This window comes from Callorhinchus milii, unplaced genomic scaffold, assembly GCF_018977255.1.
Source record: "Callorhinchus milii isolate IMCB2004 unplaced genomic scaffold, IMCB_Cmil_1.0 Scaffold6, whole genome shotgun sequence".
Taxonomy (NCBI): domain Eukaryota; kingdom Metazoa; phylum Chordata; class Chondrichthyes; order Chimaeriformes; family Callorhinchidae; genus Callorhinchus; species Callorhinchus milii.
The window spans coordinates 19,030,661-19,047,333 of record NW_024704747.1 but is presented as its reverse complement, the minus strand read 5'-3'; the positions used below and the strand labels follow the sequence as shown (position 1 = coordinate 19,047,333).

Here is a 16,673-nt window from a genome sequence, read left to right as displayed (position 1 = left end):
GGGGTGGATAGAGCAGAGGACATGAAGCAGGGAAACCTGCTTTGGAGTATTCTCTCAGAGTATTTCAGAACCTAATTAAAGGGATATCGTACACAAGTGTTTGTTCCCTTTTCGTTTTGCCCATAAAATACACAGTCATCCACTTTACAATGTATTCTGTGAAGCGCTTTGAAACGTCTCGACAAAATGATAAGGCGCTGTATCAAATGCAAAGATTATAATTATAAAAGAGAGTATTTTACAAAGTTTACTTAATCCTTTTACAGATCCTTTAGATTAAAGCTAGTTTTAATCTCTCCTTTGTGTGCTGGTTGTCTTTTACTAATGGCAACTTGAAGCATAATATCTTTTTGACCTCTCCCAGCATCATTCAGTGTTCTCTGGGTGCTGTAGTGTAGAAGGGCATTAAAATCATGAAGAAATTGGGCTCACCGGGTGCATATTACTAGGTTTGAAATTGCTGCTGTACTGATTTGATATGTATCAAGGATGACAAGTGCCAGTCAAATTTATTTTAAACTTGTGCCATTAGGGGAGAGAAGCCATAAAACAGGAGTGTTACTCGTCACTTGGGGAACTCTTGAGGTTAGACTGAATGGAGACTTGACATGATTGCTGTTTCCCAGCTGACCCCCTTGCTCTCCGTTCAGCGTTCATTTGATTCACAGCCCCACAATCTGCCTGAGTGGGAGCGGAGCTGGATATCGCGCTAGGATTCTGTTGCTCACCTGCTTGATCAAAGGTTCCTCGTTGAAAGAATGCAAATCGTTCAATTTGCATTTTCTCTCACATTGTCCTGGCCGGGGGGCGGGGGGGGCAAGTTTTAAATGTGTCCAATTTAAAGATTTCAGTTGGAATATTGTTTTGTTTTCAGTAGCAGAGGGATTCTATTTGTCTTGTACATTATTTCCCTGCTGTGTTACAACACCGTTTAATTGTAGGCATCCACTAAACTTGGCTGCATTTAGTTCTAATCTTCCAGAAGATTATATATATTAAAAAAAATGGGATAGATAATGAAGACGAAAGGTTGTCGAGATATTGATGAACATCACATTACAAAGAAAGATGGTGTGAAAATAACCTGTATGTATTGAAGCTTGACTATATATATTATATATAATGTAGAAATATATATGCACAGTAGATCAAAGTGGTAACAAGGTAATTGAAGTCCATAAACCACACCCCCCTCCTAAAAAATAAACAATTTATATAGTCTCTTTCAGTCAGCAGGATGTTTTCATAGTATTTCACACAACAAACTGGGAGAGAATAGGGAAGGAGGGTAGCAGAAGCATGATGCAAAATTACATAGCAAGACTTGGTGGCAGTTACTGGTTACAATGTCGGAATATACAAACTGAAGCCTCCAGGTAGATAAAGCTAAACAATACTGTACCTTGGAAATATTTGTATTCAATACTGTTGAATACAATACTGGGTGTATTCAATAGTGTTAACAGAATGTTCTCAAACTCCTTTAGGCCTTAACATCGAAAAGTGTTTTGAGTCATATCAGTTCATTTTCACAGGATATTCATGCTCGTAGAACATGGAATCTGTACTGTGTCCATGTTAATATGTTACATAATAATACATGTTAATCATGGTTAATATCCATTCTCTGATCTCAGGGGCATGTGCGTGGGCCACTTGAGTAATTGCTTCTGCTTTGCCAATAAGTGTGGCAGCTCAAGTATTGTTCAATAATTGATCTGAAAAGTGGATTTGGAAATTAATACTTTGTGAGAAAAGGAATTTAGTAGCTGGCATATTAGTAATGATTATTTTTAAATCTATCACAGAACGTTTGGCCTTGATGAAAATTTGATTTGACGTCTGTACGCATGTTGTGCTTGTGCTTGGGAAATTAGTAAGCATTGTCCATTTCTAAATATGGTACTATTTAGGTTTATACATTAATTTGGTTATTCGTCTTTTTTATTGTGTTAATGTTCTAACCTGAGAAGCACTTCCAGCAAATTTCTGTAATATCTAAACCTCAGAAGCTTTGTTCTTACAAATAACCATCATTCTAAAATGTTTTACAATACACTGCAGTCATAATAATATAATAATAATCATCCTAGCATTTGATTTATTCGAGAGAACCAGGTTATTCACCAAGGAAAACATTTTCTAATTCCATCTCAACAACAGAATCTCTTGCAGAAAATCTCGAATGAAGCTTTGTCCCTGATATTTGTAACCTGACAAAACGTATGGCAAGAACAAAACAATTACATAATAAATAACCCTTGCATTTGATAAAGCGCTTTTCACATCTTCTAGACGTCTCAAAGCATTTCAAAGAATATACTATAAAGTGAATTGACTGTATTTGTGGGCGAAACTCATATATATTTGAATTCCTTTTCAGTATCTATTCCTTTTAACATTTCAATGACACAGACTCAAAAGAAACATTAAAATGGGTGTTAAAATATTGATCGCATGAGTTGAAATTTGTTACAGAAATTGCTACAAAGCATCTTTCTTGTCAAGCAACTGTGAAAGTGACATTTAGAATAAATTGTTGTTTATTGTTGAGTGTGGGCAATCTATGTTTGCTGGTACAACTTTTACAAAACATTGAAACTGGCTTGTACGTACGAGGTCTAATGTGCAGTCCTCTTATCATGACAATCGATTCTGTAACTGACAGTAGCAGGTCCTATGTTTACTGTCCTATTTCGAGTGGGGCTGTCATTCATTGTCGGTGTGTGTGTTGGTACATTGCCTGGTATTCAACATGAGGCAGGAAACGAAACGTGGGCTGTTAATTAAAAATGTACCACTTTAAATGAAAAACAAACCCTTTTTTTTTACTTTGGAACTTCCTTGTTCCATATAATTCTGAGTTGAGAATATTTTTACTTCAAGAAGGTAAGTTGCATTCATAATATTAACTTAGAGCAGCCTGGTGCAACTGGCATCCCAGTAGATTATTTTATTAATACCTGATTTATTGTAACTTCATGGTAAACTGATAATGGTCTAGTGACTATAAAGGTTTACTAGAAGATTTGTTCATGTATTTTAATTATATATTTGCATTTCCTATTTTATCATGTCATACATCAAACTTAGAAGAAATCTCTGAGTTGGGGTGTTATATAAGACTAGTTTATTGAATGCAAAGCAAAACGGTTACTCATGAAACATCATATTTCTGTAGCTCAGTGGTTAGAGCACTCGCTTGGCAAGAGAGAGACTGGGTTCAGTTCCCGGCAGGGTGAAACCTTAGGCAAGTTTTCTTACTCCACACGTCTGATGATAATCCCTCAAGAAAAAAAAATTGGTGGCTTCAATCCACGACTGTTTGTGGGACATTGCTGTGCGCAATTGGCTGCCGCATTTTACCCACAAATATACAGTCAATTCACTTTACAGTGTATTCTGCGAAGCGCTTTGAGACGTCTAGAAGATGTGAAAAGTGCTATATCAAATGCAAGGATTATTATATTCTGTTGACTGCCCTCAAATCTCTTGCTGGTGCTAGGAGTAATCTTTGTGACTGATTAAATATCTTCTGACCGAAGCAGAGCACTATTGATTATTACTGCAGCTAAGGCCAGCTAGTCACTGCAACCAATTTTGCCGACTGTATTCATTATTTTTGTTCACTTGTATCTCTTGACTGCTATGTCAGTTTAGGATTTAAGTATGTTATACATATATAATATAAAATATATGTTTACACACCTTTATTGCTGTGGGTCATAATTTACTGTGTTATCAGCAGAGCCTTTAGAACGGTTGACTAGCATTTAGAACTCTGACTGTATGAAATTCCAAACTATTAAATAAATCCTCTATACAAATTTGTACTGAAGTATTATATCTTATGCTTTGTGCAAAGGTTACCTTCCAAAGGTCAGAATTTCAGGGCATTTGGTTTAAATGATCGAAATTGGTAATTATTCTCAAGCAGAAAATTGTGAATAAGATGTGATGTGAAGAAATTTAATGGAATTTTGGGAGTTGAATAGATGTATGGAATTTGTACATTTTCTCATTTTTGTACATTAGCTCAGTGGTTAGAGCACTCGCTTTGCAAGCGAGAGACCTGAGTTCAATTCCAGGCAGAGGGCGAAACTTTGGGCAAGTTTCCTTACTCCACACAGAGCCTAATAATAATCCCTCCAAAACCAAAAAACAATAATGAATTGGTCATTTTCAATCTATGACTGTTTGTGGGACATTGCTGTGCGCAATTGGCTGCCGCGTTCGCCCACAAATGTACAGTCAATTCACTTTACAGTGTATTCTGTGAAGCGCTTTGGGACGTCCTCCCGACGTGAAAAGCACTATATCAAATGCAAGGATTATTATTATTATTATGCAACGGGTACCTTGATGGGCATTTAATGGATTATCAAAAAAAAATGGGATTGAGAAACTATATGCTAAGAGGAAGATGGGTTTTGGAGAGATGAGTGATTTAAACAGTGTTCCATTTTGTTAATTGAGTTTTTGTTATCAATACTACTAATAATGTACTACTGGTCGGAGGGGGAGGTTGAAATGTAAACAATGTCACTAAGATTTAGGATACAACATGCCCAATCGTTATTTACATTTAAATTGGAAAAAATGTGTATTTTAATTTTTCTAACTGCCAGTGATTATGTGTTTGGCACAAAAATGTTCATTCATGAAGTTGCATGTCTAATTCTTCTGCATTCACTCTAATTTCTTGCATTGTTGGTGCATGTGTGGTCTTTATGTAATGTTTTCCACTTCACGTGGTCTGTGTACTTACTAAGAGGTGCACATAATTAACCTTTGTAGCGAGAGACCTGGGTTTGATTCCCGGCAGGGCAAAACCTTGGGCAAGATTCCTTACTCCACGCGCCTGATAATAATCCCTCAAGAAAGAAACAATAATAAATTAATAAACTAATTAATAATAAATCAATGACTGTTTGTGGAACACTGCTGTCAATTCACTTTACAGTATATTTTGTGAAGTGCTTTGAGACATCTTGAAGACGTGAAAAGCGCTATATCAAATGCAAGGATTATTTATTATTATTGTTGTTCTTGCCATACGTTTTGTCAGGTTGCAAATATCAGGGGCAAAGTTTCGTTCGAGATTTTCTGCAAGAGATTCTGTTGTTGAGATGGAATGAGGAAATGTTTTCCTTGGCGGCTGCATTTCTCAAATTTGTTAATAACCTGGTTCTGTCACATAAATCAACAGAAATGGGACTTGAGTAAAGCTCCTTAATGTTACTCCTGAATTGAGATGTTAAAGTAGTTAAAGAGGGCTGCTTAATTTTTTGGCTCCACGAGCTAGTTTTGTGAAAACCTGACATAGTTCGATGCCTTATGTTCCGCTTTCAATTTTCATCTTTGATGAGAGTTGGCAGACATTTGCATCACGCCTGTAGCTTTCCTTAATTGTTTAATTAAATCTTTTTTTAATGAAAACCTACTTTAATTACATTTAAAAAAAATCCCAACAATTTGGAAAAGCTTCAGCTTTGTTGTACCTCCAACCACTTATCGCGCAGCCCGACGAAGATTTTATAATACAATAATACATTTATAATAATATAATCCTTGCATTTGATATTGATCCTTATCCCTTCGTCAACAGTCTAAAGCCATTTACAGGTTTTTATTGTGAAGTGTAGTGACTGAATTTGTCCCACCAAGAGTCATGAAGTGAATGATCAATTTTATCTGGGGGATTGTTGGCCAGGACACTGGGAGAAACTCCCTTTTTAAAATAATATCATAGGATCTTTAACATCCACCTTCACCGGCTGAGGGGAACTTGGCTTAAAGTCTTGTCTGAAGGATGGCACCTCCAACAATGTTGCACACTGCCAGCACTGCATTGGAATATCAGTCTGGGCTGTGAGTTCACTCATACTGAATAGTACAGTTTTAGTGAAGCACAGTTGAAGGCACAGGAAGTCAGCTCAGTGAATGCTGTGGTGATCACCTGAAAAGATCCTGGTATGAATGCTTGCCCAAGATCCTATGATATACGCCTTCATCTATGCTAGGAGATACTGAGTCAAGCCGCATTGTATGTTTTCTACTATTTAGCTAAACGCAGTGATTATTTTGGACAGAGCAACTTGTGGCCTCACAACTGGGCATCCCAAAATTGATGGTTGGTGGTCTCAATTGTGTGCTAAGATGATGGTAGGTAGTAAACTGGGTATTGGCTTTTCAAGGCTGGACTATGGGAACTCTTTCCTCGCCGGCCTTCCCGGCACCTCCCACCACAAGCTGCAGGTCATTCAGAACTCTGCAGCTCATGTACTGTCCCGCACCAGGCTTCGGGACCACATCACTCCCACCCTCGCTCGCCTCCACTGGCTCCCCATCCCCCAGAGGATCGATTTCAAGATCCTCATCCTCACCTACAAGGCCATTCACGGCCTTGCTCCCTCCTACCTCTCCGACCTACTATCCCCTACCTACCTGCCCGTACCCTCCGTTCCTCTGGCTCCGGTCTGCTCCACATCCCCCGCCCCAACCGCCCTACCATCGGTGGCCGGGCCTTCAGCCTCTCAGCCCCGAGGCTCTAGTACTCTATCCCCCAGTGCCTTCGCCGCCTCCTCCCTTTCCTCCTTCAAGGCCGGTCTCAAGACCTTTCTCTTTGACCGTGCCTTCAGCTCCCCTCTCGACTCTCTCCCCCCTCCTCGCTCCCTCCCTTCCCTCCCCTCACCCTGACCATTTCCCCCTTGCTCAGGTCCTGACCCAACTGTACAGCGCCTTGGGACGTCCTCCCGACGTGAAAGGCGCTCAATAAATGGAATCTTGTTGTTGTTGTTGAATGAATCACATAAACGTTCATTTGCAACTTTCCTCACAGTCCACCAGATGGTGCTAATTAACTGGCCTTGGTAGCCTTGATGGTGAAGAAGAACTGTTAGGTGATCAAAGTTGCCACCAGCGTTAATTTCTTTGGCGTGTTTTGATGCATGTGTAGAAAGCCTTGTGCCTCCAATTCTCCTCTTACTATCTTCTTGCTGTTGTGTGAAGCACTGAGTGGAAGCCACGGGCTGGTCTGCTGCAGGTCATTTTTGTGGCTTTCATCCAGAGCCGGTAGAGGGGTGAGGGGGAGTGATCTCCACTTCATTGCCTTGGGGAGGGAAGGATGATGTGTGGTACTAAGGGGCTTCACGAGAGAGATAATTAGTTAAAATATTAAAAGTACAAAAATGAAATCCAAGCAAATTTGTCCAGATAGGATAAGTTTGATAATGATTATTTATTATTATTTATGCCAGTCGTCAACAACAACAAAATTACATTTGTATAGTGCCTTTCATGTCGGGAGGAATTTCCAAGGCAAAATATAGCCAGGATCTATTTAAGGCACTTCACCCATTGCTTTTGGCTGTCCTTCCCATTACTGATGGCGCTCTGTAGGCTTGCTGCTCAATGTTTCATCCTGTCTTTCTGGATCTTCCATTCAGTTGCATTTAATATAGTGCCTGCCTAAATATGGGATGTTACTTCAGCTGAGATTCATTGCTGTACCCTCTTCTCTGTTGTTCAGTGAGAGAAAGCAAGAGGCAGGTTTGCCTCAGCATTCATGAAGCCAGTAAAACTGTTCTATTAAAACTAAGGTCCTATTAAAGAATAATAATGTGATAAGAATGAATCTTGAAAATAAATCAGCTCAACCTCTCACGTCCCACATTCAGAATCACATTTCCAGCTCGACCGGTATTATTTTGACCCTGTTATTAGAGTGGATTTACCTTGTATTAATGATAGCTGTCTAGACTGAAGATTGTTAAATCCTAGCAACCCTATCAATAAGAGTTAAAGTTGTGTAGAAATTAGCGTGGCTGTAGACTATATGAGGTTATTCTGACCTCATCATTGTACCGATTAATAGATTTCTAGAGGTGATTATGCGATATGAATTCAATAAACTCTTTAGTTGACATCATAAACTGCAGAATTGAAATTTAAGTGGTTTGTAATTTAAAGCTATTATTGGATTGTGATTGCCCCATTGTGTCAATCTTGATTATTTTTTAATGGAGCAATTTTACAGGATGGTTCAGGTTAGATTTTTGGTTCATTGTGGGCTGATGTTAACTGTGTTAAAATAGTTGTAGTAACTTTTGAAGAAATTTTCTGGCTGGTACGGGTTGTAAAGGAAAGAAGTGAATGGTAGTCAGTCTAACATGATAATACGGTGGGTACTTTTTTCAAAGAACCGTGATTGAATTTCAGGAGGCAAAGCAGATTTCTTTAAAATTAATGGAACATTCTGTGAACAAAAGAGGATGAAAATAACAACAAAATTACACTTGTATAGCGCCTTTCACGTTGGGAGGACGTCCCAAGACCCCTCTGTCTGCTTAGCTCTGTAACAGTGATCTGTAAAAGTACTATCTTGACCTGTTTTCTTTAATAACTTATTTTGCAAAGGTCTTTGAACAAAATGAGTCAACAGTCAGATGCCAGACCATTGTCAACTACAGTTTCTGTCAAACATAAAATGCAGATCCGTAGTTTTTATGCTTCCAACAGTGGTTTTCCAAAGGCACACTGTAAAAAAAATTATTTTGTACAGCTAATGAAAGTATCTTATCTCCGTCTTCGTAGAATAATGATTCAGGTTGTACAATCAGAAGTTTCTGGTCTGTGTAGCCAGATAATCAGTAAATAGTTTTAATGCAAAACATCTGTCTTACTAAATATTTATTACTCACGATATATAATACACATTAACGTAAACAGTACCCCAGACTTTTAAGTAAGCAGGGTCGTACCTATGATTACTTTTCTCAGGGGACTGTGGGGGAAGAGAATTTCAAATACCACTCCCTTCATCTGAACACCTTCCCGCTACAAATGCCAGGATCTCTCCCTGTAGCCCTGCCCAGGACCGGCGCTCCCACATTGCATGTACCATCCCGATTGGGTGCTCTCTTTCTCACATACATCCTGGCACTGTATTTAAAAAAAGCAGTGAAAAAAATGTTAGTAAAAAAAAAGCCGGTTGGTAGTACAAACAACGGCCAAGTAACGATACCTGTGGCATTAAAGATTAAATGTGAAATGTCTAAATTTTCTAATCTGTTTGTGACGCTTTGCTACATTCTCGCAACCCAATTTTGGGTCGGACCCACAGGTTGAGAAACCATGATCTTGACGTGCAGTTCCCATATTGTCTATTATTTGATGCAGCAACATTGTGCATCATATTATTCTTGCTACAATTATCATCTTATCCCAAGTGCACTGCATGTTCCCTTATCTGACTAGTTTATTGGGTATTCGTGATTGATTTTGTGCTCAACAGGAAATTGTGCCCAGCTCAGTAGCATTTCTGACCAAGTTTTCTTGTAATGTTTATACTTGTGAGACTTTATTTCCTGGAATACAATTTATTGACTTGTATTGTTACATCATCTAGACTCTGTGTATACTCACAAATATAGCAGATGGAACCACAGCAAAGGACCTTATCATGACCAATGATGACATCTTACAAAAAATTAAATATTACATGGTAAGTAAGCTTCTCTTTTTAAAAAAAAAGTAAATTATGTGGATTGTGGCTTTTTCTGTAATTTAACTTTCATTTTGAAAAAATCAACAGATAACAGTTCAATGGTTCATTCATAAATCTATTAATACAATAATTAATACAATAATGAATGAAACTGCACAGCATTAATTTAATGCAACCACACCTGTGCAGTGACTGATTTAATTTGTTAGAAGGGTCAGACTCAAATGGCTGTGCTCCTCTGTGTGGTAGGTTTTTGAACATTAGAAACAGGAGTAGGTCATTCAACCCATCAGATTAAATAACAGTCTGTGAACAAGAGATTTGATGAACACCAAAAATAGAATAGTTTCTATTGCTCTTCAATGTCAGGCCCTCAGCACCTGAGAATGAGACTCATTTTGGGTGTTTATAAATGCTTGTAAGTGGTGCCCAATGATATGGCTGGTACATATAGTAGCGATATTCATATTCAGTGGTATATTGAACCGCCTCCCGATGTGAAGGGCACTGTAAATGTGAGTTTTTGTTATTGTTGTATATTGTCAGTACTGTATAATTCTTTTTTGAGGAGGGAGGCATTTTGATAATTTTTCTGAGCTTGTCTTAATTTAACAATTATAGCTCTTAATACAATTTATTAATTTCCAGGGTCATTCAAATATAAAACTCCAGCTTGCTGCTACATTTTGTATATCTAATCTCATCTGGAGTGAGGAGGAAGGTAAGACTGGAAACTGTTCCTCAGTTGCCTACATAGTACTTCCTCGGAAGAAAGGTTAAGAGTTCAACTTTGTTGCATATCATGAGATTTTGGACAAAGTGTATAAATGAGGAAACTGTTCTACGTCAGTCATCACTCAGTTTTATGTTTCTACCCGATACATTCTCAATTGAATTGCATTGCATTTTTGGTTCATTAATTTGGCCCCATACCCTCACAACATTATCTGGATTTGCCATTGGAAATGTACAACAGTTTTAAATACAAAGAAAAGTGTCAAGAGTACCAGTGAATTTCAAATTCATTTTGGGCAATAATATGAAATACCTTGTGATTAGGTGTCTCAGACACTGGCTATTGCTTTATTCACAAGGCAATTGGGGAATCAACAAGGATAGTCTGAAGGGTGAATTGTCACTTGGTAAAGATATCTTGTGATCTTGTCCAATATCTTGTAATGTTTGGAAGACAAGATTATATCAATCATCACTGCTGCCCAACTTTTTTTCCTTTAAGTTTTAACAAAGTATATGAAAAGCAGCTATTAGAACAGTTTGCACTATAGTATGGGTATATGATCGTGGCTAATATGGGAAACTTTCAACGTAGTGTTTGGAGCAAACATTGTGACATTGCTGGCTGTACCAGAGCGCAATGTACTTGGGGAAAAAACACATTGTTGAAACAGAAGGATATTAACGTAGAACTTAGAAGGTACTTAGACAACTTGGCTGATAAACTTGTCTATTATGTATGAAACCTATCCCAGTGTTGTAGGTTGTGGGCCAGCAGACACCTTATTCTAGTTAGAGTTTTCGAAGTGCAACATGGATTCATATTGATCGGACTTTGAACATTCAACCTAATCCAGCAGTTAAATCAAAAAGTATATTGTGGGTTTAACAGAAGACTTAGCAATTTGAGTGTTGACTTTTTAATTGCGAGTATAAGACTTCAGAAATAATCTTTCATGGGGAACACTTCATTTGTGTCACTCTGAAGTCATTCATTGCATCTGACAGTTCACTTAAATAAGATTTTCTTGTGTTTATAGATTTCCGTGTGTTTTTGTTTGGCAAAATGGAAATGTTATCATTTATTCAATTTTCCATATTAACTTTTTACTTTTTCATAGGTTCCAATGAACGTCAGGATAAACTCAGAGAGTTGGGCATAGTGGATATTTTACATAAATTGGTTTTATCTACAGACCCCAACCTTTGTGACAAGTAAGTATGGATAACATCTAGGTATTGTGATATTGTGCTTTGGTTAGAATATATTCCCTCCTTTTTAGTAACACCACAAATCTTGTTGGTATTATATCAAGAATGACACATTCCATCCCTTGAGGCTGAAGAAATATACTACTGCAGCACATTACTGATGACATAATGTTAGTTTGATGCTCCATTATCCCTGGCACCATCATCTAACAAAGTAATTGGCATTCTTTGTCAGAGCTAAAACTCTTAGGAGCCCAATTTCAAACCAGATGGAATTGGGACAAAAGATGGAATTGGTTCCAAATCTGTCCAGTCCAAATGGCTCATACGCATTTAATGTAGTTATATTAATTTACTTTAGAAGTCTGATGGGCAAGGCAAACATTTATTTACAAAACGTAAGGCAACTAAGGGGTGCTATTAAACAAGAAGCAAAAGGGCTGCGTGAATGTGAACAACATTAGTTTATCTGGAAGCGAGTGACTTAATGGGGATTCAGCTAATGGGAGTTATTGCTCATAGCTCAGTTACAGGGTTTGTTATGTCAACCATGTGTAGCTGTTGGTTAATTAGCATTGAATGGATTAATAGATCTGGTTAATGTTGGCCTTGCTACAATTTGAATGCTGGTTGATTTATTCTCTTGGGATCATGTGAAGTTTCATGTGAGATGCGTGGTAACAAAAAGCAGTTTTCCTTAATTCTTAACCTATTAAATCTAAGCATTGCTCCTTTAGCGCTGCATCATAATGATTCGATTTGAAATGTTGTCATTATCTCGCTCGTACCTGTGATAAGACAAAGAACCTATGGATAGAAAATGTGGTTCACTGTTACACACCAGTTGAATGGCAATGTTGACTTTGGATAAATTATTAATTTTGGCATTGTCACAATTTGATTGATAAATAAAGTGATAAATAAAGGCAAAACCTAATGGAATTTTAAGCTGATTACAGTTAAACAACTGCTCAGGATCCCTTTTCAAATCTGTTCCAGGGCAAAGACAGCACTGCAGCAATTTCTGTCGTGAGTCTCCAGCCTGGTGTCCCACCCAAAGCTCCAAATACATGGCAGGAGGGGGTTTCAGTGGGAAGCCGAGCCCTGGCTCTTTTGTGCACACGTCACCTTGGACTGCAGTTTTTTTGCATGCAGTGATTCGTGAAGAAACGTTAATCATTCAGGAAGAAGAAAGCAATGCAGCAGAAAAAGAGGTTCAGTCTCAACATAACTGCTTCCATGAACTACTTGGAGACTTTATCAACTTTGAGAATAATCTGGTTACCCCCCCACCTCCCCCTCCCTTTGAGCCTGAAAACAATTCTGCTCATGCTGCAGCTATTTTGGTGTGTGACTGATTACTTTTCTGAATTCATTTTTGAAATAATTTTTTCTACAGTTTTTCCAGGGTAGTGTATTGCTTGCTGAATGAATGCTGTACTTGGTGTAAAGGATTTACTCATAGAGAACACCTTAAAGATAATGTAATATTTAAACAAAACTGTACAAAAAATATATATAATTTTGGTCAGAAGCTCCAGAGAGAGTGAGTATGTAAAATACTGTGTGCATTTGATTTAACCCAATTTTCTGCATTTACTTTGAGACGGCATCTATTTATGGGCCTACACAGGTAGTATTCGATTCCAGGAGGAAGGGCACAGCTGAACTGGCCTTTACCTCTGAAAATCCAGGTACAAATCCAGCTCAGGGAAAGGTAATGAAGGAGTTCTCTCACTGGCACTCATTGACTCTTTTAATAGCACTTACCTGATTTCCCTTTGAACAGTTGGTAGTTCTGATCTTCAGTAGAAGTTTGCTTCAATGAAAGCATGGCTGGTACCATTGGATTGAGCAACAGTGGTTTATCCATTGCACAGTCAGCTTGACCCCCACTGCTGCTATCTTCCATTCTCTGGAGAGGCCTGGGATTCAGTGTAGTCAATCAGATATTGAAGCTTTTCTGAAGTTGGTGTCACGAAATAGCAATGGGTCATTTCAGGGAACATTTACATCTAAATTATGCCTCAGGCAGACAACCACTTCTATTAGTCTGGTATTTACAGTTGGTACAGCAGCTGTATTAATGGCGTTGATACACCTTCCTTCCAGATGCAAGTTGTTTGTACAAGTAATACAGAGTGCCAACATGTCATCAGTGCATTGGCAATGTGGAGTGGGACATCTTCCCAACATGATTCACCTTCATCTGCACAAGTACTGTACAAACAAAGGTGCGGACACTTACTTTGTAAGGTCGCTGAGTGTGGCAATGGCCAACTTCAGCATCAGTTCAATTGTTCTAATCCTGTTTAATCACCAATCAAACGCTACACTACCTATTTTAGAAGGCAGAGTAATACATAGAAGAACATTACCCAAGATCTTTTCGTTTGCTCAAATTCAACCTGTGTAGGCCAGCCGAAACAGAATGCTGTCTTCGTTATCTTTTTGAGTTTAAAGTTCACAGTTGAAACAACTAGCTGTTTGTTTTGCTGCTTTCTTGCTTTGAATCCTTCATTTCTCTCAGAAGACAGGCATTTTAATCTTAGCAATCTATCTAGTCGTTCATTGCCATGAAAAGATTTAATATTTCTGTGCTATTGGGTTTCATGCAGCCGTACAAAGAAGGGATTTCTTCCCCCAAGCTGGTTCTCAGCAAATAAAAGAAACGGAAAGCTGTGTAAGGTTTTGCATTGAACTTTCCAGTGTTTGTTAGTATTTGTGTTGTCTTGGACAAGGTCTGTTGCTGCATGGGTTGGTTCCTGGCCGTCGGCTGCTTATAATTATTACTGTCTCAGCAGTTTTTCCTTTTTTGTTTTCGCACCAACGGACTTTTTTGTACAGAGACGAGAAAATGGATATAAAAAAGTGAATATGGTAACAATCAGAGGCTAAAGTATTTTCTCCGAGCATTGTTTGAACATGCAACAATAGCATCATTTCAAGATTAATCTGAGTGAAGCTTTTTAAATTGCGACCAATTTAAATGCACTCCAAATGGATCATTGTAATCATACTGTGTTCTAAACTAGTCTACTTCCTTTTTTTTGTCCATGCGTACAGTTGATCTGAATAGGTTTTGCCTTGACACACAAGTGTTTTAATAGCACCGTCTCTGTAATTATAATGCGAGAAGACTATCACATTTTTCTGACGTCATTTAAGCTCCACTGACTGAAGTCGGTTATCTAAGGACTGGCTTCTTGGGCTGTTTTATATAACACTGGTTATGAAACATTAGTTTTTGTCTATTTACTAGAGTCTGTTGTGATATCAGTATAATGTACTCATATTCATGGTGTTTGTGTGCAGGAAATTTATATTTTCTTATTAAAAGAATGATTTTCAGTTAACCTATTGTACAGAATCCAAAGACTTGCTTTCCTTAGTCCCGGCCCACAATTGAAATCCTAACGATGCCTCTGAAGAAAATATCCATAGACTGCACTGCAACAAAGTCTCATTCCTTGACGAATTCTATGCAGAGTAAGTGTATGTGTGTGTGTATATATATATGTGTATATATATTATATGTGAATCCTGAATAATGTGTCTAAAATGTGTAATTTGACTTACGTGATCAGCCTCACCATTTTTCCACTCTCCTCATCAGTTGCTCTTTAAGCGCTTTGAGGCCTCCATCCCACTACACAAGCGCAAGATGAGTTTTTCAACATCTGTCTGCAGCACCATATCTTTCATGCACACATCAGTGATTGTGCTTGCAATCTCATCTGGATGCTGGTGCAACCAGTCAGTCTGTCCTCAAACGTATACAGTTGTTTATTGAGCAGTCTGAGCAGAAATCCAACTTCTGAATCCGCATTAACAGCTGGACTGAGCGCAGCACTAAATAACAAGTTTTCACAGCTCAACCAGTGATCTGCAGCCTGGTTACTGGAATAATAATGAAAACAGGGAATTAGAAGTACATTGTAAAGCCAATTGTTAGCATTCAAAAGATGCAATGTTTCACACAATTCGTGCAGAACTTTGATAAATCTGTCTGATGCAGTGCTTTTTACCAATCGATATTTTTTATTCAAAAAGATATTTGAATAAAACTTAATTTGAAACAGGTTAACTTAGAATAAAACTGGAAGAACTATCTCACTATAATAATAATAATGCTTCCATTTGATGTAGCATCTTGTCACTCTTCTCAAAGTGCTTCACAGAATATAATGTAATGTGAATTAACTATATATTTTGTGGGTGAAACGCGGCAGCCAAATTGTGCACAGCAGTGTCCCACAAACAGTAGTGGATTGAAGTGACCAATTTAATATTATTTTGTAGGCGTATCTTATGCTGTGCAGCATGTATTGTGGTAGAAGGTGACTTACTGGTAGAAGTGTTTTATAATTACTGAGGGTAGTATAGTGCAAATGGTCTTTAATGCAAAATATTGCAATATTTCCTTTGTAAATGAACTGAAATGTTCCATGAATTTTATGAAGACTTTTGGGCTTGGATTTTGATTTTCGTATTTTCTCTCAAAATATTTTGTATTTGCAGGTCACAATAATAACACCTGAGCCATCAATTGAGGAATTCTCTGGCATGCAGTTTTGTAATGGAAGACGCATCAAATTTGCTCTCCCCTCCACCCGGTAACTGATAAGGGATTGAGTGAGGCAGTATGACTGTTTCATTAGTAAATCGATGTGGTATATCAATCAGGGATGCTCTTGGGACCAATTGTGCATATGTCCAATTTTTTTCAAGCAAAATGGTTCAGTTAATAATAGCAAAGTGGGCATTTATATAAAAATCATACTGTGTAACTTCAGTCGAGGCAGAGCACAACTTAATTTGCAGTCAACTTGGCGACTCAGAATACTGCTTCCAAAGCAGGATTTACAGGGAATGAATGGTTGCTTTGGCTGTGACCTCCTCAAACCCTTCTCTCTGCTGAGTAGGCACCGGTCTGCTTCACGTCTCCCAATCTACCATCCAACATATTTACCCCCACCCTCTGGAACTCCAACCCGGACTCCCTTTGGCCCTTCTCTTGACTCCTTCAAGGTTTACCTCAAGACTACTCTTTTGACCATCTTTTTCTTCCTTGCCCGAGCTCCCCGCCCCCCAAGGTCCCACACCAGCTCAGATGCAAATCCTGGGCTGTCCCAACTCTTCTTGATGTGAAAGGCACTACATTAATGTAAATTTGAGTTGTATTGTTTGCATCCAGTTGTCTCAGAGCTCCCCCATT

General features: G+C 38.3%; 1 protein-coding gene across 1 annotated transcript in view; it reads left to right on the top strand.

Moving 5' to 3' along the window:
- The window catches only part of armc8 (armadillo repeat containing 8), a 50,680-nt gene extending 35,869 nt beyond the window's left edge, over positions 1-14,811 (top strand). Inside the window, exons 19-22 of the mRNA XM_007900083.2 lie at positions 9,410-9,505; positions 10,157-10,229; positions 11,365-11,458; positions 12,455-14,811. Coding sequence (XP_007898274.1) covers positions 9,410-9,505; positions 10,157-10,229; positions 11,365-11,458; positions 12,455-12,488 — 297 coding nt within the window. The 3' untranslated portion in view covers positions 12,489-14,811. The remainder of the gene's footprint in view (positions 1-9,409; positions 9,506-10,156; positions 10,230-11,364; positions 11,459-12,454) is intronic.
- The last annotated feature ends 1,862 nt before the right edge of the window (positions 14,812-16,673 follow it).